Genomic DNA, 22,875 nt, shown 5'->3' with positions numbered 1-22,875 from the left:
GTAAATTCCTAAAGCAGCAAAAATTATCACTTTAAACAACTAGTACGTTGTTTCCATGGTTACACTGCAAAGTAACAATTAATCTCAATTTTTCTTATGTTGTCGGTGTTACAAGGTCCTAAGGATGTACATGTGCCAGTCATGAATCTTATTGTTTTTCCTCAAGACAGTAGCATTAACCCAATCATAACAACAGATTTTGCATGGTGACACTGTGTTACCATGGCAACCATGAAAGTTATTTTTAGAATAATATTGCCAATACCTAATAACATAAGGTCAAATATTTTTCATTGTTTTTCTTAGGTTGTTGATTGAGTTTGATCATGTAACATCTATCATTTGTGAATATTGAGCGTTTTTCAGCATTTTTCAGCTTCTAAAATGTATTCCAAATGTACCCATGGTTACCACTTGCTTAGAGATAAATTCTAAATAGTTTCCTTATAGCATAAGTGGCAACAAGGTGTCATGTTTTTGGGAGAATGGTTTGTTTGTTTTTCTTAGTCCTTATTAAGGCTTAATAAAGATTTGAAGTAGCTGAAAATCTCAATTTTTTCAACTTTTCTGGCTGTTACCATGGCAACCAAGACACATAGCAACGAAATTTTATTTGATATATGTTTCTGGTGTCAAGTTGTAATAATGGGCAAAGTTTCATCAAAATCGGTGACCATGCGTGGCAAAGAAGTTTAAGTGGTTACAGAGAATCGCTATTAAATCCTGATTATATAATAAAACAATTATAGACTAATTCGGTGGTGAATGGTTTGTTATTCACCAGAAAAATATCAATATTGACTGATTAGTATCTGGAAGATTTCTGGTTTACATGTAGTTATAAGTATCTGAAAATATCCGTTATATATTCATGGTTTCAGGTAAGTTTTGTCATTGTCTGTTGTTAAGAAAACTAAGGTTTTTTTAACATGTGATCATGATCGATAATATGTGCATGAGTTTAAGACTACTGAAATATTAGGTTGAATGAGATGTATACTTTTAGGTTAACCGAGTCAGTTACAATAAGAGTTTTTTAATGTTTATTATTTACGGTAACCAATATTTTGCTGGAGACGAAATTTAGCTAATATAAATAAATAAATGAATAAATAAATAAATAAATAAATAAATAAATAAATAAATAAATAAATAAATAAATAAATAAATAATAAACTTGAAGTAAGTCCAGTCTTATCATTTTAAGAAAGAAAAATATAAGGCTCATTCCCGACAGACTCAATGTATAAGTATCAATGACATATGATAAAACCTCACCTAGGGTCTTCAGAAATTCTCTGTTTGAAATCTGGAGAGAGAAAAAAAAGATATTAAGCGTTCATAGTTACTCTGTATCAATCATTTATGCCTCAATATTGTGTTATTTAGCTCATCTGAGTCAATGTGAGCTTTCCTGTCCGGGTGTATCGTCGTTTGTTATAACCATGCATTTTCTTCTGCAATATACGGAACGATATCATCCATACTGGCAGGGGGCTCTGTTCCAAAGAAAATAATACCCATTTGATGTGCTTTTCTCTCAGGTCGATATATCTATGGATCAACCTCATAAAATGACTACATTTTTATAATATTGAGACGACAACTTATTGTTTCTGTTCTTGAGAAGAACATTTTAAAAAAATTAATTAATTAAAATAAAGTAAAGTAAATTCAATTCAATGTCAGTTTTGAACTTTTTGATCCGGGGACTTTGATTTTTGAATATTCATCAAATCATCAATATGGAGATGTTTGCATAATTTTGTTTTGACTAATTATTACCTTTCTGTTTTTTTTTTTTAATTTGATTTTTTTTTCAGTATGATTTCTTGGAATGTAATAAGTTGTTGGCTATATATTTGAATTCAGTATTTAGCATACTTATTTGTCAGGAATTTTTGTAACTCAGGTGAGTGTTATGGCCATTTGGCCTCTAGTTGTGATACGTAATTGGGCTTTCCAAATGGAGATATGAATTATGTTTGACGAAATCACAGGATTTTATTACATCGCGGAATTTTAGCAACCTTTATTACATAGATTTCCACTATAACTATTATGTGTATTTAAGGAATAACTGTCTAATTTTTTGGATTCATGATGTGATCAATCGAGTGGCTTGCGTGATAATTTGCATAAACGCCTACCGATGAACCAGTAGATTTATGTAGAAATAAAGTATTTTTACAATTTGTAATTTTATCTCAGACAAAGACATTGGAAATGTAAATATTAAAATATAAATCACTAATACGCGGTTAATTCACAAAATTCACTTCAGTTCAATACTGTCTCCCAAAGCAATTATTATTCTTTGTATAAAACAGATCCTACTTTGAAAGGTATGTTCTGTCTCACTTTTTTTTTAAAGAAAGGGGCATATATCTTCGATACCGTAGTTCATCTTTATCTATAGTTTTAAGTATCCTACGCATGAAATTCTTTATCGACGTTGAACAGAATTATTAATTTAATTGAAGTGATCTGCACGTAGAATCTACACATTCATGACATCACTGATTATCTTAATAAATATTGATGTTATGAATGTATCGACGTGCAGATCAATAAAATTACATGTGCATGAACTACCAAAATCCATGCTCCTAATTTTAAATCAAAAAAGGTAATGAAACATACTTAGGGTATACTGAAAATATTTTTTATTTATATGTAATTACATCGGATGAATAAAAGCTTTGAATTTTATCTATCTATTTATTTATCTATCTATCTATCTATCTATCTATCTATCTATCTATCTATCTACCTAGATAGATAGATAGATATCAAAAAGATGGATTGAAACACTTATAAACTTATTTTTTCTTAATTTAAACTTGATTTCTGAATAAAACATTTGATAAATTTAGAAGTTTGTTAATTACCTTGAAAGCCCCGCAAAATGAGAGATAAATTATCAGCGCAAGAATGATAAAGGTCCTCATGCTGGAGTCCGATTCTCCTGAATACAGCTGAAACTACGACTAAGGACGCTATATACAGGCCGTAAAGAATAATATATAGATATAGATAATATATAGATTAATCCTCCCTCTGAGCAGGGACAGTATATTTTTTCATTAACAATCTGCTCAGAGTTTTATTTATTTATTTTTTCTCAAAGAAAATGTTGATAGGTGGATAATTCGGATTTCTATGTTCAGCACTTGTACAGTAACACGTCATGTAAAACAACTTAATCTGTAAACCCTGCCCTGGGAAGTTTTCTCTTCTTCTTCTTATTTTTTTTTTATTTATTTTTTTTTCGGTAAATTTTATTTTTTGGAAAAACATATTATATTTGCTCTGGATTGAAATACGAAATAGTATAAAAGCTTGTGGTCATCACACAACCTTGGGAAAATAGGCTCCGGATCTTTATAATTAAAACATATGGTGGGTGTATATTTATTTTAATTACAGATTACATGTATAAAAGTTCATTTTTCGTTTTGGAAATAATGATGGATAAGCAATTTCTTTTCTTCCTTTTTTTTTTTTTTTTTTGGTTTGAGAAATAATTCATGAATATTTTTTTAATATTATAATTATGTATTGGCTTAAGATACACATCACATTGCTATGAAATAAATAACAAAATGGCGTTATAATAGGCACATGCAATCAAGGTGATATCATATAATAATGTTTCCAAGGAAAATGATATTATGAGAGGAAATTTTCTCTCGAATGCAAATATTTCCCTAAATTACAGAGATCATGAACATTTTGAACACTTTAATACCAATTCTACTTAAATATCAAAATGTGGCCACGCGATGACTTAGATAAAGCTTACTTTTTTTCTTAATGAAACGTCAATAGGTGACGAACTATATAAAAGAAAACATGGCGGTATACCTGGTTACCAAGAAAACAGGGAGAGAAGATGAAGAAATAACTAGATATTGCTATTTCATGCATGATATGAAAAAATACTAGACAAAGCTTAATTCTTCATGCAGATTTTTTATATGTTCATGACAATTAAAACTATGCAAATTTATAATCAGCTGATGTGTTACTGACTTAAAAAATATTTACAATTTTATTTTGACTCTACTGAGCTTATTCGCCTAATTCTCAGAGTGGTACGTCTTTCTTTTTTTTTTTTTACCAAGTTATGCATACACTTGTATTTTAAAATTCAGTATTAAAAAAAAAAAGATTTTGGATTTTTTTTTTTTTTTTTTTTTTTTTTTTTTGAGGGGTGGGTGGTGGGGGTGGGGTAAGAATGAGTGGACTTAAGAATCCTTAAAAATGTCTAATTAATTGAGGTGTTACAAAATGTTTATTCTCTTCATAATATAAATCAACGATATTTTAACTGTGTATTCTTGATACTTATATCAATATGAAAACATTCTTTTCAAGGAAAACCAGATTAACAAAAGAAGCATTGTACCCGATGATATAATACATCGTCAGTACATATTTGTCAGCTGTTCTTAGGAAAACTGTCGTTGTATATTGAACAAAATAATATCATATTAAAAGGAGATGTGCCAACAAACGTGAGCTCATACTTAATTTTACAAAACACCAATACTACGTGCATGAATGTTATGTTCACCAGAGTGGAAATCATGTGCTGAAGAAATTTGCCAGAGTTGCACAAGTTCACCAAATTCCCAAGTTATAGTATGTATGTGTCATACCTTTTTACCTTTTCACAAAGCTTCTACCTACACGTGTATTAATTCAAAATTTAAAAAAATAATAAAAAAGATTTTGAATCCCGGATTATTTTTGATTAAAAAGACACAATAACTATACCAAATGACAGGCCAATATCCAAAGACCAAACCATTACATGATAATTTTATAATAATCAAATCTAATGAATTTTTTTTCTGATCTTCGTGATACATTAAATGAGATGAATACTCCTTATTGAACGACTTAGCTATTATTTTGCAAATTAACTCCCCCAATGGAACTCTTATTACAAAGAAAGTAGGAAAAGAAATGACCAATCAGAAACGAAGATGGAGGTGCCGCGGCCTGACGATTTCGCGCGAAATGCTGACTGAGAAAGAAAACGGTAAGATAATTCATATTCAGAAAATTTTCCTTATTATACAGCTCATTTATTGCAGAATCTATACTGAGTATTATAAAAATCCGTATGTAAGAGGATTTGGTGTTGTCGACTAGAGGGTTCAAGTGTCTTGCAGACTCCCGATCGTGAAGTACAGGGACACCTTACCTTATAAAGCTCTTGGAGCTTGGGATCTGTGACTACATTTGTCATTAAATTCTCTTTTTATCTTTGTGATTCATTTCACGTGTTTCTGTTTACTTTTCTCTGCAGTTAAAACTTGTAAAGTGCGTGTCACGTGAACAACTCTGAAAGTATGGGAGAAGACATTAATGTTGATGTTCTTATCCAGACCTTAGAGTCAAAGTCAGCGTCACAAGAAGAAAAGAATGAAGTATATCTTCAATTAGCCAAGTAAGAACTAGTTGTGGCTTGTTAAAGGTAGAAAAATTAAAATTAATCAAGATTTCACTGACATATCAGGTTTCTTCTAAAAAGGTTGTTAGTAAGTTAATTTCTACCTTTCGCAGTGAACCAAGAGTACTAGCAAAGAAATATATGCTAATGGAAGTAGCAATTGAAACAAAAAAATCTGAATTCTGAATGTAACATCTAGATGCTTTACTTATAGAACTGTCAGAACACATCTAATCATGGTAATGTGTTAGTAATCTTGGTGAGACAATGGGCTGAGATTCACTGAGATTAATGTGTTCATTTTCAGTTAATTGGCTCATTGTGAGGTAAAATTGTTTGGAAGTTTGAATTTTCATTGCTGCTGAACAACTTCATCAAACTATCTGCCCAACATGCCCAAGTGTCCTCTTTTAAGATGTCTATCTTTGTACACCATCTCTGAATACGGCTTCTTCATTTGTAGATGCTTCTTAGATATAAACATGTTACACTAAATATTTATAAGGAATCCCTTTCCTTTATAGCCAGTTAAGAGAGGACAGCCTAAGTCTAGTGAGCCTTGATGTTACTAAGAATTCGCGGCAGTTCTGTGAGGTCCTGAAAATGGACTTGCAACACAACCACATCACTGCTAACGGACTTCAGATCCTGGGCTTTTGTCTACATGACAAGGAGGCTGTCGGGTAAGGCATATCATTAATACATTATACATTGTATCTGTCCAGCTAGTAGGACTGTGTATGATTAATACATTATATATTGTATCTGTCCAGCTAGTAGGACTGTTGATGTCTCCCCTTTTTAAAACTCAACTCAGCAGTGAGCTAAGGGGGGTGACAAATCCCAAATCCCGACGCCAGGGGCTAGTGATTTTTAAGGGTGGGCAAGTGGAATTTTATCAACCACTTGCCCGTGAAAAAAATAAAATCCATATGCAAGTCATAAATCTAAAGTTTTGTACAGGAGTTTGCATGATCTACTCAGTATTTGTATTCCATTTTTTTTAAATATATATAAATATGATAATAGTTTATGGTGGGACAAGCAAATATTCAGGTAGGGCAAGTGAATTTTGACTATGCACTTGCCCTTGGACAAGTGCCTAAAAAATCTATTTGTCAGCCCCTGGAGCTAAGGCAGAGAGGTGCTTGAGGGGCTGAGGTGGAAGATTATTTGTATGTGATTTTAGCATTTTTCTTAGTAATTAAAACAATTTTATGAATTTAATATTTGGTTTACCTATTGATACTTTATTAGTTTGTTATACAGGATACACAACTAAGGTTACCTTTAATTTTTGAAAGCAGCTGAAAGGATGGGGGATTGTTTGATTTTTCGAGTTCAAATTTTGTATTCATGTACATTTTGTCCTTTGGGTATTAGATTCTTAACATCTTTGTTTATATTGTAAGTAAAGGGATTTCCAAGCAGTTTATTTTATGGAAAAAAGACAGGCAGTTACATATTTATTTGAAATTTTGTGAAAAAAGAATTGTTTTAAATATATGTTTAAATTTGTTTCAGAAATTTGTCTGCAGACATGTGTAGAAGTATATTATCCTTACTGTGTGACTGTGTAGAGAAAACTGAGGATAAAAATCTTTGTGCCAAATCCCTCTGGTGCCTTCATCAGCAAAACATTCCTAAAGATATTGTCAGTCAACAAGTGAGTGGTTTATACTGGTCCCTCCTTCCTCTTCCCCCACCCCACCCCCCAATGTCAGTCAACAGGTAAGTGGTTTATGATCCCCCCAACAGGTGAGTGGTTTATAGTGTGTTTCTCGTCCCCCTCACTGTCATTCATTAAGAGAGTGGTTTATACCCCCCCCCCCCCCCCCCCCCCCCACCGTGTGAGTCAGCAGGTGAGTGATATATACTGAGTCCATGTCAGTTGTCAGTCAACAGGCAAAGTTGTCAGTCAACAGGCAAGTTGTTTATACTTTTTGCCCCCCCCCCCCCCCCCAACTTTTAAAACCATTATGATTGAAGGTAAACACAGACAATTTCAGATTTACAAGGCAAAAAGCCAAGTATTTGGGTCAGTTCATAAAATAAACAACTGTAAAAAAGCATACAGTAAAACTCGAAACCAAATTACAGGTGGAGTATAATATGTGTATGTGGATATCATTATGATATAATGTGGCTTGTAGGTGGAGTCAGTATTGTCAGCAGTGGAACAAGCACTCCTGAGGTGGAAAATGCAGTCATCTGTTGTGGAACACGAAGCCTCACAAATCATTTACAGGTAAAGTACTACCAAAAAAAATCTGCCCAGAATTATCAAAGCAAAGCCTCACAAAGAATTTACAGGTAAAAAAAAATGCCAAACAAAAACCTGTGTGGAATAATTATCTACAATCTTGTGGTCTCCAACTGACAGGGTTTGACATTAACTTTTATGAGTACTAGACCAGTCGGGCTACTTCCCATAATTTTTACGAGCCCTGGCCAAACTTGAAAATTTACTTTTTATACAACCTGTTAATTATGGGAAAAAAGGTTGGAAACCATACTTTAATAAAGATATTGTCTCTCACACCTGTTAAGATATATTTTGACAGACTGTTCCATAGGTCACAGGCCATTGAGTTGGGATAAGCGGGGTATGCAAATATTATAAGCCTTAGAGAACATTCAACAAACTTTCATAATTCCAATTGATGGCTAGTTTTAATCACGACCCAATTGATAGCTAGTTTTAATCACGACCCAATTGATGGCTAGTATTAATCACGACTAATCTATAACAGCTGGATTAAAAATAGGGCTGTCACGAGTACCTGAAATAACCGAGAACCGCTGTCCAAATTGTTCGGTTCGGTTCCGGTTCCATTTTTCCGGATTTCGGTTCGGGTCTGGTTTATATATTAGAGTCTGTTCAATACAAAAAATGGCGTCGAAATCAAAGGAATGATGACGATAACAGTGATAAATAAACATCACGACTGAAATACTTCTTTCCATGACAGAACACTTGTCAAAGAAGTATTAGATAATTATCAAAACGAGCAGGAATGGTCAGGTTAACTTGTGGCTAACAGTAGGCCAAGTCGCCGATGTCTAGACGTTCGCATGGTTAAGACTTGTTTCCAATGTAAATTTATTGTAACAAATAAAGATTTTTCAAGTTAAATTCATGAGATTAAGGTTTAAAATAGATGTACATGTAAATACCCGACCCGAAAAACCCGAAACCGAACCGAAAATTTACAGAACCGACCCGACCCGAATAATTTTGGAACCGTGACAGCCTTAATTAAAAATAGCAATATTAAAAACTTTTTAGAATATTATTTGAAAGACTGAAATGAGGGATAACTTTATTTCATCCACATGACCAATCAGTCTAGATCACAAACATTTTACACGACAGGACTTTTCATTTACTAGACTGGGTCAGTTGGACATGCCTTAGTGTCAAACCCTTCCTGATGCCTATAGGCTTTTGTTGAGGAGCAGTTAATTACTATCACAGAGTTTTGAATCTTGAAGAATTCTGTCAATCCAGTCAGCCACCCACTTCCAGAATTAACTTTCTTTAATTTAAAATCAAGAAGGATGTCATTCCTCTCAGTTCCTCTCTTTGAAAGTCTTAATTAAGCCACCTTTTTTATTAGCACTAGCAAAAATACTCTATATATCTGTTGAAAAAAAAAACAAGTGACTTCTGAGATTTTTTGGTTACTAAATTCCATAGAACTGGTATATAGGTGAAGCAGCCTCTTATGTATATCATGCTTATCAACTTGAAGGAAATTGTGTTAGATTATGTGAAAATTTGCAATGAAGCTTTTAATTTGTATAACATACATGTGTTTTAAAGTGTTGTGGTCATCCTTGTAATAGTGACAATGTGTAATGTAGGTTATTAAAGGATTACCTTGTAATATTGACAATGTGTTATGTAGGTTATTAAAGGATTACCTTGTAATATTGACAATGTGTTTTGTACATGTAGGTTATTAAAGGATTACCTTGTAATATTGACAATGTGTTATGTAGGTTATTAAAGGATTACCTTGTAATATTGACAATGTGTTATGTAGGTTATTAAAGGATTACCTTGTAATATTGACAATGTGTTATGTTCATGTAGGTTATTAAAGGATTATCGGCGGGAGATGGATGATCACATTGTGAGGTGGGGGAAGCTGCTGCTCCCACTAATGGCCCACAAGGCCCCCAAAATACACCAGTCAGCTCTAGAGGTTGTGAAGACAGAGTTACCTGCCCTTCTCTCTCATCAGAAGGAGTTGGTACAGGCTCTAATTCCAGAGTTTAAACTGGTACGTGAGTTATTTATGATATGGTTTGATCACTCTATTTGAATTTTGAATAACCCCCCAACCCCAAACCCCCAGAAAGTAAAAATGATTAAATTATCATATTTTTACCTAAAGAATACACTCAGCTTTATAGAGAGATGAAGAAAACAATTGAAATTGATGTTCTTTTCATGCTCTTGATTTTCATTCTAAACTGTAATTGTTTTCAGAGAATTGGTTCTGAGTTGAAGGGATTCTTTACATGTCAACAAGAAGTGCATGCTTTGGAATGCTGGGAAATTTTTGTACAGATTTGTGGAAAGGTACGTGTAACAGCCTTATTTGTCGTTGAGTATTTGTTAATGTTGGGTTTGAAATCACAGGTCAAAAAATTCACTCTATGAGAAAGTTGTTGATAAATTGGTAAGGTAATTTTATAAGTATTTGTCTTCTAGAAGAAATATAAATGGTGTTTGTCAGGTTAAAAAAGAATTTAGAATTTTAGATAAAATTATACTTTTCAGAATCTCTTCAGTGTGGTCGTGGACCCTGTAAGAATAAATTGTTTTCATTATTTTATGTTTATTGTTGTGATGCACCTTCATTCTGTATTGGAGCTCACAATTTCATTGGTTACAAATATTAGCTTGAGTCCGTAAAAACAAAAACTTTCTTGTCCATTATTAAAGAGTTTAAAAGAAGAAAATGAGGTTTTTGCATGTAATGTGTTGTTTAGTTATTTGATGCAGGTGTTTTACTGTGAACGTTAAAGTGTGGCTTGATGGTATTGTTATCAAATAATAAAATTGCAACATTAAGCTCTACACGAAAAGTTTTCTGATTGATCTATTTTCTTATTATCACAAAAATGATTCCCTTGTACGTGATGTAGAAGGTTTGTGAAGGGAAAAAAACCTTAGACCATGCAGGTACTGTGTGTAATTAAATTTGTTCCTCTGTCTGTAATTTTGTGTTCTTAGTTTTCATAAAAAAACAAAATTAAATGTATGAGTGGGTGGGATTCAGCAATAAAGTGGTGGATTTAAAAAGGGGAAAGGGAGGGAGGCTGGGGGTGAAAAATTGTCTTGCTCAATTGAGATAAAGTGTTTAAAAAAAACTGTTTCAGGAACTTCATCATGGGAGTTTTATCAACATGCTTTTGCCAATCATGGAGCTGGCATTTAAAGGTTCTAATGAGGTCAAAGTTCGTGCTTTCCAAGCCTGGCAGGTTCTGATTGACAACTTCGCTACAAGCCATGGTGAGAAAGCTAAATGTTCTATCTGAGTTCAAAGTTATGTAATATCAATGCAGTTTACTTGTAAAATTTGAAATATATCTTTGAAGAAGACATATTAAGTACCCTCTGTGCTAGATTTTGATGTTCATGTAATGATACCTAATGCTCTGCTTCAGAAGAAATTATTTAATTAGTTGAAATATATCAATATTTGCTAAGAAAAAAAAAAAAAACTAGACACAAACCAGAAATTTATTTACAATATTAAATTTCAATATTTAAATTTCAGAGATTCTAACTTGTCCCAAGAGAATTAAACTGATAATGCAGGTGCTGAAGATAAACAATGCCAAGACAGAAACTGTTGCCATGGCAAAATTACAGGTGTGGTGGCATTTTATCTGGCTCCTAGGACCAAAAGCCCCGGCTAACTTCGAACAGGTAAATGATGTATGTACATGTAGATGGTTGACAAAAAGAAGGCAAACATTATCATTTGAGGTGATTACAGTGATGAAGTTTTTAAAGGATTTTGTATTTTTACATTTAACATTAGAAGCTGCACATTAATAACATGCAGATTTTTGCCTCAGGAATGAATTTTTCTTTCTTTTCATCCACTGATGATAAGGATGTTGTATATATCAAACTTTATGAAATACACTGTACATGCAGTTGGTTGAGAATTAAACAGGCTTCATAAACAAATTATGATTCTTTTAATTTTATAGGTGTGTTTGCCTCTTTTGCATTTTTGTGTGGGAGGATCCAAGAGTACTGCAGGTGGACTTGGTACACCAAGTAAGTGAAGTGGTTTCTAAAGCTATTTCATGAGCAATTTTGCAATTACACAAGTGCATATATAAATTGCTCAATAAAAGAAATAAATGTTTTTGTACAATATCTAAAAAAAAAAAAAAAAAATTATAAATAAGAGTTCTGTTCTACAGGTTTTTTTTTTACATTGAGCAAATTATAGTGTGGAAAGGTATAAATTAATATAATTTTTGTAAAATTTTTAGGAGCTCTTCCAAATGGTACGAGTCCCAAGACTCCTAGGATGAACTTGAGTGGAGGAAGTACGATGGGGTCAACCTATCCCAAGATTCCCTGTCTCCAGCTGAGAGGGTGTGAGGTGCTGGCACATCTTCTGGGGCGTGTGCCTGAAGATATCGATATACCCAAGTTCTCTTTCTCTTTAGGTAATGAATCACTTGTAATTATGTCTTTGAGGACCTATCGTTCTCTTATTACAGTACCTCTAGTATGCAAATTTTTTCACAGCATCATAAAGCATGTACATATAATGCTAATTTTGGTAGTGATATCAAATGTGAAATATGCTATGATTCAACTCCATTTAACGAGTTAAACATTTGCACGTAATTATTTGTTATACTTGAAATTATTTTCATGATGATCGTGTAGATATTTATAGTCTATCAAATACCCGATCAGTATGGATTGTCTTTGCTTAGTTAAGTAATTCCAGATTATTCAGGAATATCCTATATGAGATGGTGTCTTAGACATAGACTTCATGTAAAATTAAGTGACAATAGATTTCTTTTTTTCTCCAAATTTCAGATCCTCTGACACATGACCTGATTACTGGGCCTGGATTTTTTGTCAAGCAGTCTAATGTATTTGTTCACTGTGCTGCAGAGCTTATTTGTGATATAGGTTCACAAATTCCAGGTTTGTGTTTTAATCCAATGTAAATTCTTGTTAGACTATCTAGCTAACAGAAATTAAATAAAAAAATTAAAAAAAATGTTAGATCTTTCTTTATAAGAATTGCTGCTAAAGTACCAAAAGCTATTGACTGGAAATTTTGAAATCTAAGGTAAATTTACGAAAAGCATACTAATACAGTAGAATTTTCTTTAAACTCGGTGTTTTCCCTAAAAACCAGCTACCGGCCAAATTGACCGCTTCCATTTAATAAAAATGCCACTTTGAAATAAAAAATTTCAAAATTTTAGTGTTGTAATGTCGATAGAGATTTGTCATAAACTTCAACCCAGGGCCTGTTACAACTGATCTCTAACCCTTTACTTTGAAATAAAGGGAAAACACTGCAGCTTTTTGATAACCTTTTGATAAATCTGTAATTACAGAAGGTCTACTGTTACACATCTGGTTTTCTTTGATTGCACACATGAGGAATGGTCTGGAAAGTGGGTCAAGGTCAGAGATGAAGGACGCCTTCACTGTATTCCTGACCCAGTTTCAGGTCATAGTTTTGAGTGGAGCTCTAGAGCCTAAGCTAATCCTGGTTAGTATTGAAGAAGGAAAAGAGAAGGAAACAGCATATAAATTATATTGCTTTCTGACTTTAGGTAAAGTTTGTCATAGGCTGTATGCCTGTAAAAAAGAATGTATGTCTCATTTAATGAAGATAAAATTCCAAGTTCTTGAAATTTAATTTTGAAATCTGTACGTAAGAGGAAAATCAGTTGTAAAAGGGAGGGGGGATAGTACTCGTATAACTATCAATTAATTAATGTGAAGAAATCAGTAAAATAGAAATATGAGAATTTGAATATGGATCTTTCCTGTTATATTTGTGGGAAGTAAGACGATTGATTGAAGCTCTCATTCATTGTTTCAGAAACTGTTCAATGCAGTGTGTTGTTTACCGAGTAAAGCTCTGAATTCGACAGCTTACAATGTGAACTGTGGAGAAAAGCTACATGTAAGTTTTGTTACTTAGTACAAGAGTATGTCAGATACAATCCTTGTACATTGTTAATACTGTATACAGGGTAATTTTCACCTTTTCATACTTGCAAACAATTTAGCCTCGTTTTAAATTCGCCCAATCACATTTCTCTTTAAGAAACTATACTGTGTTCTTTGAATTGCTCCATTTTAATTTTCGCCCACCTGTTAGTAGGGCGAAGGGGGCGGAAATAAAACGGGGGCGAAAATTTCCCTGTATACAGTGCTTGTACATTTTCCTCAAAGTGTTACATACACTCTTAACTATGAAGAGTCAGCAAGAAATGGTGCATAAAGAAAAATTAAAACAATTTCTATACAGAAAAAATAATTGTACGAAAATGTACAGGTAAAGTATTGAATTACAACAACGTTTGATATGTTTAATTTGTGTGGTATTAAAGAAAATGGAATAAGATTGTTCCTACTGTACTGAGTTAGCCCTGCACTGCTAAATTATGTTAATTTTTGTGATAATTCTAGTTAGTAATTCTAGTATAAACTCTGAAATGTTGTTTCTCCTTCAGGGTACACCTGCACTCTTCCTGATGCAGTTACTGTTGACTCCTACTCTACTGAAAGACTGTTCATCACTGGAAAGGTAGAAAGCAGAGACACTTCAAATTAAAAAAAAACAGGATATTTAAAAAAAAAAAAGCAGTGTACATGTAGTTGGATAAAAATGTTTAAAAATATATGGATAGAAATTTTATTGTGTATCTGCACAGTTTTTTGCCATTCTTCTTCTAAACAAAAGTATGAGGATTTAATTTCAATTCCTGTGCATTTAATTGGTGAAAAATGTGATCATTTTTGCCATGTTTGTACTATATATGTACATCTTAATAGAAATCTATTACTTGTATATGTCTGTGACATTTGTCATGTGTACATGTATATTTCTGACATGTTACACGTATGTTTTCAGCTATAATACTCTATACAGTAAGCTTGTAAACATTGGTATTGGTGGACCAGGATCGCTCGAGTTCGCTCAATCTGTGCTACATCTGCTGGACATTAATACCGAGTTTATTGAGGGAGCGGAGTCGCTGTGGAGATTTTGGAGTACTGTTGTGAACCCACTCCAGGAGTTCATTGTTAAGGTACTCTACATAGTTGTACATGTACTACCTAGATGTACATGTACGTACTACCTAGATGTACATGTACTACCTAGATGTACATGTTCTGTAAATCAAGTATCATTCACAGCAACTTTTATTTGCGATTTGTCAGTTTGAAAACTTTCCGCGACATATAATTTTTATGACTAAAAGAATTATTCTACTTAAATACATGGAATAGATAGTTGGTGGAAATTTCTGCCAATAAAGATATGTTTACATTATACAAACAGGAGCGTTATTCTTTTGTAAATTAGTTGAGTGTAGTAGACTGAACATATATGTGTATCTATAATGGTTTTGAGGTTCTGACAGACCACAAAATTGATATGGATAAATTGTGTTGATTTACCTTTTGTAGCCTTACCTATTAAAAAATATTTTTTAAAAAAATGTAAGTAAGAGATTAAATGAGCTAAAGAAATTGATACATGTATGTTGTCAGGTTTTTATTACCATCATTGTATTATGAGTGCTGGGAAAGTGCTTAAAAAATAATGTTGCTGGGCTATACGAACCCTGACTAAACATACAGCTCTAATGTTGCAAATGTATGGTAAATGGTATAGCACTGTTTTTTGACCAAAAATGACATTTATAAGACATGACACAAGTTTGTTATTATCAGACAGGGGAGGTAAACCAGGGTGATGCTTTGGAACACAATTTCAGTTGTCTATATGCCGTCCTGCTTTTCCCCATTAAACATCAGCTCCCAGAGAAGATACCTCAGGTGAGTCATTTACTGTGAAGTCGTTGTTTGGGGGGGGGGGGGGGGGACCATTGTTCATGGATTTCGTGGGTCACCCTTATCCACAAATTTTCATCCCCACGAAACTTTATTTTGTAAACATTGACCCCCATGAATTAAAATGATTCCACGGTACTTGAATGGCAGCATGTATGATGCAGGCACGTAAATTCTACGTAAAGAATTGTTTTTATACCTTTTGAATGTAACCATCATTTTAAGATAAGATTTTTTGCTCTCAGTTTTTCACTCATTTTACTTCTAAAATTTACTTTGATTCTCCTGAGGAGCTATTTACAACATAAAGTGATACAGAGTATTGTATTATGATCTCTCTGTAGGTATCAGTGAAAACTCTACAGAAAACCTGGACTGAGGTCTACCAAACGTTTGCCCGTTTATCTGCCCTTGTTACGAATGCAGAGGCTAACATAAGTTGTGAGGATCTTTGTCACCAAATCAACAAGAGTCTGAAAGATGAAGAATCCCTTGTAAGTTAAAAAAAGAAAAAAAACTACAACAGGGGTATTAATTCTCTTCCTTTCTGTTCATAGCCTCATTAAAAATTTGAATTGGTGAAATAGCTACTTTAACTCTTATTTGTAGTTTTAATCTTTTAATTATAAAATGTTGTCATTGTGAAACTAAAACCATATTGACAATAATTGAAAATAAATGAAGTTATACAGAATCGCAGTATTGCATATTGCAGGCTAACTAGCTGATTGATTTTTTGCTATATTTTTTGTAGAGCCTCCAAATGCTAGACTTTCTGTCACATGCATCTCAAACAATAATCAATACTGTTGATTTTTCCTCGCTGGGATCAAGTAGCGCTTTTAATATTGGTAAGTATCTGCATGTACACTGTTAAAAGATAGTACAGCTCACTTGAGATGTGTTATTGAACTTGTGGCTGTCTTCTGTTGTACACTGTTAAAAAGATAGTACACTTCACTATGAGGACATGTCATTTACATATAAGTCCTGGCTGTCCTCTGTTTTATATTGACTTTCCTATTGTATTCTGTATCAAATTGAAACTCCAAACAATGACTAGTTTACAATTATGAATTAGTTTTATGGCCTCGGTACAAGGACAGTGTGTCTTGTCGGGAGGGAGGTAAGTATTTTTATCCTTTTATCTGTATGCTGTTTTTGTGTACAAAACACACACTAGTGTACAATTGTGAATTGGTTTTATGCCCTCGGTGCTAGGAACTGTGTTGTTGGGAAGGGGGTGGGGGTTATAGATATATTTCTTTTTGTCTGTTTGCTGTTTTTGTATTCAAAACATAGACATGTCATTTGCTGTTCAAGTGAAGCATGTCTTCATTTCATGATAAATTTCAAAGTTCTAACTAAAATACCTGCATTGGTTCCACTTTCCTGTAATTAGATATGGCTGGGTATTAAGCATTCTGATGTGTTAAACCACTGATTGCCTCCTTGCATATACATGTGTACATTTACAAATGGTTCTGTTAAACTCTATAATAAGAGTACATGCAGAAAAATAGATAAGTAAATATTTTTCTGGTTGTAATAAGTAAATTTATCACTGGAATTGGAAGTCATTGACTTTTGTTTCCAGGTGCTATGCAGGTCAGTCCAGCAAAGTGGACAAAGAAGAAGCATAAACCGATGGAGAATCTCCATTCTCTGGCTGTCCTCATAAAACACCTACTGGAGGCACTGAATACACATATCAAAAGTGGGGAGAAGAAGGTAAAGATACATCTACTGGAGGGACTTAATACTGTATACAGGGTATATCCCCCCCCCCCCCCCCCCATTTTTTTTCGTTCCTTTCACTCTACTCACAGATGTACAAATTTTAAACGTGGCAAATTCAAAGAACATGTTTATCATTTCTTAAACAGGTATGTGACTGGACGAATTTAAATCAGGGCAAAATTGTTTGCATGTGTGAAAGGGCGAAAATAACATGGGGCCAAAATAACCCTGTATACAGTAGTCCTAAGCATTTCCAGTATTTGTAGATATATTATTTCATTAACTGGATCCTACCAGACTCTGTTAAGTTTTCCAGGGTCTTAATCAGCAGGTTTAGGTGGGACAGTAGTGCTTCTAATTATACCCTCTTCTTTTGTCCTTATCTGGAATCATACATGTGACTCTTAAATACTTTGAATTGTTTGTGTGATGCCTTTGGAAGTTTGTTTAACTTATGGAGAAAGAATCTTGTAATTATGTCTTGTAATTATGAGAAAGTTGTCCAGTGGGTGTTTATGTCTTGAACAACCTGTTAGCAGACAATTTCAAGTGCAGTTTGTGTTTTTTTTTCAGGAAGCATCAAATTCTTCGTCTCCTCAGGGACCAGCCAATGCATTAACAGATTGTCTGTGTACAATGTTTACACATCTCACATCATCCAGTGTGTTAGTGGCTGTGATTGGTCACTTATCTCAACCAATCGGAGACTTGATTCAGGAATCCATCAAGAAGACATGTGCCAAATTGTTCAATAATAACTTCATGCAAAAGGTGCAGTATATAGAACAGATAGTTGATCCACTTTTGTTTCTTGATCGATATTAGGGCCCTGCACGAAAATGCCAGAGCCCTGTAGGAATCACATTGTCCATCTGTCTGTCTGTCAACACCTTTGTTGTGACAAGATAACTCTGCAGTACAGACAAACACAAATACACATAAATTGCTATAAAATGTAAACAAAGGTAATGTAAGATAACCAGCACGAACACGTGTCGTCCATTCCACGCAGGTACCAGTGACAAGAAAGCAGTTGGGTGTAATAATGTGTACATTTTGTACAGAAGTACTTTACTATAAGAACAAGCATGTAGATTTTAGGATCTCACCATCCGTCAGCACTGGTCAACACATATACATGTATATTAAGATACCCAGTTTGCAATGAAAGTTTTCAAATTTTCGTACGTACCTACTTTACTATAAGAGCAAGACACAAATAGAGTTTAAGTATAGATTTGTCTGCCTGTCTGTTCTACGTATGTTTTAATGCATATCCTTGACACTTTTATTGCGACCCAATAACTCAGGTTTCAAGGAAACATTTTCAAATTTTACACAAAAGAGAAAGACTGTAATAAATTTTAGTGTTATGTCACTTTGTATGTACATGTGTGTAAGTATGCCTGAATGTGTATCTTTTAAGTCCTTTAACGGCCCTCAGTGGGGCCCTCTCTGACTTTCAATTTTCTATTTTTCATGAGAATGAAGATAGAAATGTACATGTAAAATGAGTTAAGCTTAAAGTGATACGGTCTGCACCGCAAAACACATTTATAGCGAAGTGCCAGGGACGAGCATTTTGATTCATTAAAAACGTAATACATTATATCCATTAACGTTGCAATGCATTTTAAAACCATGGGGATTGAAAATCACTTTGCTGTAAATAAGTGCATTCACCATAACCTTGTTTTACTATTTGGGTGAAAAAAATGCTTTGCCCTCGAATGTTTTTTTTAGCTTAAGTTATAATGGTTCTAATAATATAGAAAATTGAAAACCTTAGATCTGGTAGGATTAGTGGATAATAAAGTAAATTAAATGACTTTGGGAACTTTGACAGCTCTACATGTATGTAAACGTACATGTGAGGACCATAAAAATTATGAACATAAACAATTAAGATTCAATTAAAATAATTTTAGTGCAAGGATAATTCCAATGATGGATATAAAGAAAACACAAAAAAATCTATAAAAGAATCATTGGTAAGCTTTATGATGACACCTTTCCAACTGATGAATTTATTTTGAAACACAGTTGGAGAAACTATGGAATGACATCTGTACATCACTGCAGAATCGTTATTTGGGGACATACGACTCTGACTTCCTGTCCAAGTTGTCTCCGTTATTAGAGGCCACATTCCTACATCCACGTCGTACCATTAAGAACCAGACAGCCTTGTTTTGGAGTGCCACTTTTGGCCGTGCACCTCAGCTGCTGTACCCAGAGGCCCTCAGGTTCGTGTTTTATATCAGCCGAATGTAAAACTTGTTGCCCAAAATTTAGAAAGAAGAAATTACCAGTAACTTAATATATTATTATAAATGACGTGTGACGTATAAGTAAACTGCCAGGAAAAAATGTTGATATGCTGATGATGCTACATTTGTAAAATACATGCACATGGACATCACTTTCCTGTCACTTACTATCCTGTAAACAGACACTGCCATGCATCAATATGTTCTTTAAAATAAAATTCATGTTTAAAATTCATAATTCTATATTGTAAAGAGAGCTTATTATGTCGAGATACTGCATGTACATGTACAATACATTGGACACTAGAAAGTTGGGCTTCATGCTTATACATGTCTAGATGTTTGATAAAAAATATTCTTATTTAACAGGCCAGTTCTAGCAAAGATCAAGGAAAAATCATCAATTCTGCTACCAGGCTGGGTGTCTATACCTGTCACTGTAGTAGAGGAAACACCAGTTAGTCAGATGAGCCAGGTAAGAATCCTTTGATCCTCCTAATGGGGCTGGGTGTCTATACTGTCACTGTGGTAAGAATTCTTTGATCCTCCAATGGGACTGGCTGAAATTGCCTTTTCATATCCATGATTTGCTAAATTGAGTTAATTATTCATTATTTTCTAGTACACAGTGTAAAAAATATCAGTTCATGATACAGTAAGCATGAATATTTGTGTAAAATATAACATGTTTTGAGGTAAATTCAGAGAAAAGATAGGAAAATTTTACAACATGCTTTCATTCCTTCACATTGTAGCCAGACTCCCAGGCACCTGAGCCTTTTATACCAGGCATGCCGTCACCCAGAAAAATCCATGGCAGCTTTCTAAACAAGGCAGTGTCTCCAAACATAAAAAACTCTCCTGCACGCCATACAGAAAAAGTAACTAGGTCACCTGGCGCTGCCAGAAAAAATCTGTCTATAAATGATCTACAGAAAGAGGTAAGCTGACCACAATTATTATCAAATTTATAGTAAAAATTAGATATAATGAACTCTCTTACAACAGAAAAATTGGGTATTTTGTTACAGTTAAACTTAGATACATGTATAATAAATTCTTTTACAACAGAAAATCAAGAGTAAAACTGAGATATAAGGAACTCTGTGACACCAGAAAAATTGGTTAGTTATGTCATTTACAGTGAACTCCGTAACAACAGAAAACTTGGTCATAAGGCAAACACTAGTCATATTTGGATAAAAACTAGTAGGGTCATACAGGGAAATAATAATATGACTAAGGCCTGAGAACCATAGAATTAGATTTATATAGCCTAATATTGAGTTGTGTTTCTTGATTTTAGGATTTTGTTGTGATTAAATCACCACCCAAGAAGAAGAGAATTTTAACAGAACACCAAAAAGAGGTCTTAAAAGAGAAAAAGTAAGGCTTACTATTCTCTTATGTACACACTTGATAAGTGTTCTTGTCTAAAGCCCTTAATTTTATATCAAGAATGATGCCCCTTTTTCACAGTGCTCATCTAAGAACTAGTCTTTGTTTATATACAGAAAAGAAATACAAACATTAAGAGCCCTCTGTACACTGCACACTAGAGAGTTCTGATTTAGTGGTATTTTTATGCAAATAGAGTGATCTGCTCTTTGATCAAGAATAAAATAAATTGAAATGTACAATTTATTACTTAATTTGTGATCAAATAAAGCATTCATAACACTTTAATAGGCCAAGATGAATAGATAGAACACTTTATTTGCAGGTATTTTGCCCACTTAAGTAAACAACAGTGATTTATGTTCATCAGTACTTCATTGTACATGTATTTGAACATTTTTCCTAGGGGTAAATGCAACATGTGCAAGGCACCCTATGTTGAAAATGTGATAGATAAGCTCAAATGCTTACAGATTTTCTCAATGTCCAAAAAATATTTTCCTCTAGTGTATAGAGGGTCCTTAACATGCTTAAAAATTTTTTAAGAAAAAAGTAATGCATTAAGACATATTTAAATTGCTAATTTGTTTTGGCTGAGAACAAGTGTCTGTGAATTTTAGGGTAATCCCCACCATGTATAATACATTGGATCATTCCCAGGACGTATCCCTGATGTTTGGTGCCGAGTCCCAGTTTGGATCAGACACTCAATCTGAGTAAGTGCAGTGAGCATCCAATGTATGTGTACTGAGCATGCTGTCTGAGTGAGTGTCCTGTGTACCCAATTTGAGTAGGTATACTGAGTATGCTCTCTGAGTGAGTATCCTGTGTACCCACTTTGAGTAGGTGTACTGAGTATGCTCTCTGAGTGAGTGTCCTGTGTACCCACTTTGAGTAGGTGGACTGAGTATGCTCTCTGAGTGAGTGTTCTGTGTACCCACTTTGAGTAGGTGTACTGAGTATGCTCTCTGAGTGAGTGTCCTGTGTACCCACTTTGAGTAGGTGTACTGAGTATGCTCTCTGAGTGAGTGTCCTGTGTACCCAATTTGAGTAGGTGTACTGAGTATGCTCTCTGAGTGAGTATCCTGTGTACCCACTTTGAGTAGGTGTACTGAGTATGCTCTCTGAGTGAGTGTCCTGTGTACCCACTTTGAGTAGGTGTACTGAGCATGCTCTCTGAGTGAGTGTTCTGTGTACCCACTTTGAGTAGGTGTACTGAGTATGCTCTCTGAGTGAGTGTCCTGTGTACCCACTTTGAGTAGGTGTACTGAGTATGCTCTCTGAGTGAGTGTCCTGTGTACCCAATTTGAGTAGGTGTACTGAGTATGCTCTCTGAGTGAGTGTTCTGTGTACCCACTTTGAGTAGGTGTACTGAGTATGCTCTCTGAGTGAGTGTCCTGTGTACCCATTTTGAGTAGGTGTACTGAGTATGCTCTCTGAGTGAGTGTCCTGTGTACCCACTTTGAGTAGGTATACTGAGTATGCTCTCTGAGTGAGTATCCTGTGTACCCACTTTGAGTAGGTGTACTGAGTATGCTCTCTGAGTGAGTGTCCTGTGTACCCACTTTGAGTAGGTGTACTGAGTATGCTCTCTGAGTGAGTGTCCTGTGTACCCACTTTGAGTAGGTGTACTGAGTATGCTCTCTGAGTGAGTGTTCTGTGTACCCACTTTGAGTAGGTGTACTGAGTATGCTCTCTGAGTGAGTGTTCTGTGTACCCATTTTGAGTAGGTGTACTGAGTATGCTCTCTGAGTGAGTGTCCTGTGTACCCACTTTGAGTAGGTGTACTGAGTATGCTATGTGAGTGAGTGTCCTGTGTACCCATTTTGAGTAGGTGTACTGAACATCAGACCTGTTTACTCTTATGATTTCGCTGTATTTTGTACGGATTTTGAGTC

The 22,875-nt window shown here is 34.2% G+C and overlaps 1 protein-coding gene across 1 annotated transcript in view; it reads left to right on the top strand.

Annotated features, from left to right (window-relative positions):
- Positions 1–5,363: 5,363 nt before the first annotated feature.
- LOC133202233 (telomere-associated protein RIF1-like) overlaps positions 5,364–22,875 on the top strand; it is a 52,251-nt gene continuing 34,739 nt past the window's right edge. Inside the window, exons 1-25 of the mRNA XM_061338010.1 lie at positions 5,364–5,461; positions 5,989–6,147; positions 6,989–7,130; positions 7,618–7,712; positions 9,564–9,753; positions 9,963–10,055; positions 10,859–10,991; positions 11,260–11,411; positions 11,702–11,771; positions 11,993–12,172; positions 12,558–12,668; positions 13,091–13,248; positions 13,585–13,668; positions 14,222–14,295; positions 14,623–14,800; positions 15,450–15,554; positions 15,914–16,063; positions 16,324–16,420; positions 17,167–17,300; positions 17,883–18,080; positions 19,353–19,555; positions 19,949–20,054; positions 20,335–20,520; positions 20,886–20,965; positions 21,598–21,693. Of these exons, the coding sequence (XP_061193994.1) occupies positions 5,364–5,461; positions 5,989–6,147; positions 6,989–7,130; positions 7,618–7,712; positions 9,564–9,753; positions 9,963–10,055; positions 10,859–10,991; positions 11,260–11,411; positions 11,702–11,771; positions 11,993–12,172; positions 12,558–12,668; positions 13,091–13,248; positions 13,585–13,668; positions 14,222–14,295; positions 14,623–14,800; positions 15,450–15,554; positions 15,914–16,063; positions 16,324–16,420; positions 17,167–17,300; positions 17,883–18,080; positions 19,353–19,555; positions 19,949–20,054; positions 20,335–20,520; positions 20,886–20,965; positions 21,598–21,693 (3,272 nt within the window). The remainder of the gene's footprint in view (positions 5,462–5,988; positions 6,148–6,988; positions 7,131–7,617; positions 7,713–9,563; positions 9,754–9,962; positions 10,056–10,858; positions 10,992–11,259; positions 11,412–11,701; positions 11,772–11,992; positions 12,173–12,557; positions 12,669–13,090; positions 13,249–13,584; positions 13,669–14,221; positions 14,296–14,622; positions 14,801–15,449; positions 15,555–15,913; positions 16,064–16,323; positions 16,421–17,166; positions 17,301–17,882; positions 18,081–19,352; positions 19,556–19,948; positions 20,055–20,334; positions 20,521–20,885; positions 20,966–21,597; positions 21,694–22,875) is intronic.

Source organism: Saccostrea echinata, unplaced genomic scaffold (assembly GCF_033153115.1).
Source record: "Saccostrea echinata isolate AGI-Se365-2 ecotype Australia unplaced genomic scaffold, CSIRO_AGI_Sech_v1 ptg000046l, whole genome shotgun sequence".
NCBI lineage: Eukaryota > Metazoa > Mollusca > Bivalvia > Ostreida > Ostreidae > Saccostrea > Saccostrea echinata.
Note: the sequence above shows the minus strand (reverse complement) of the source record. Positions and strands in the feature narration are given on the sequence as shown.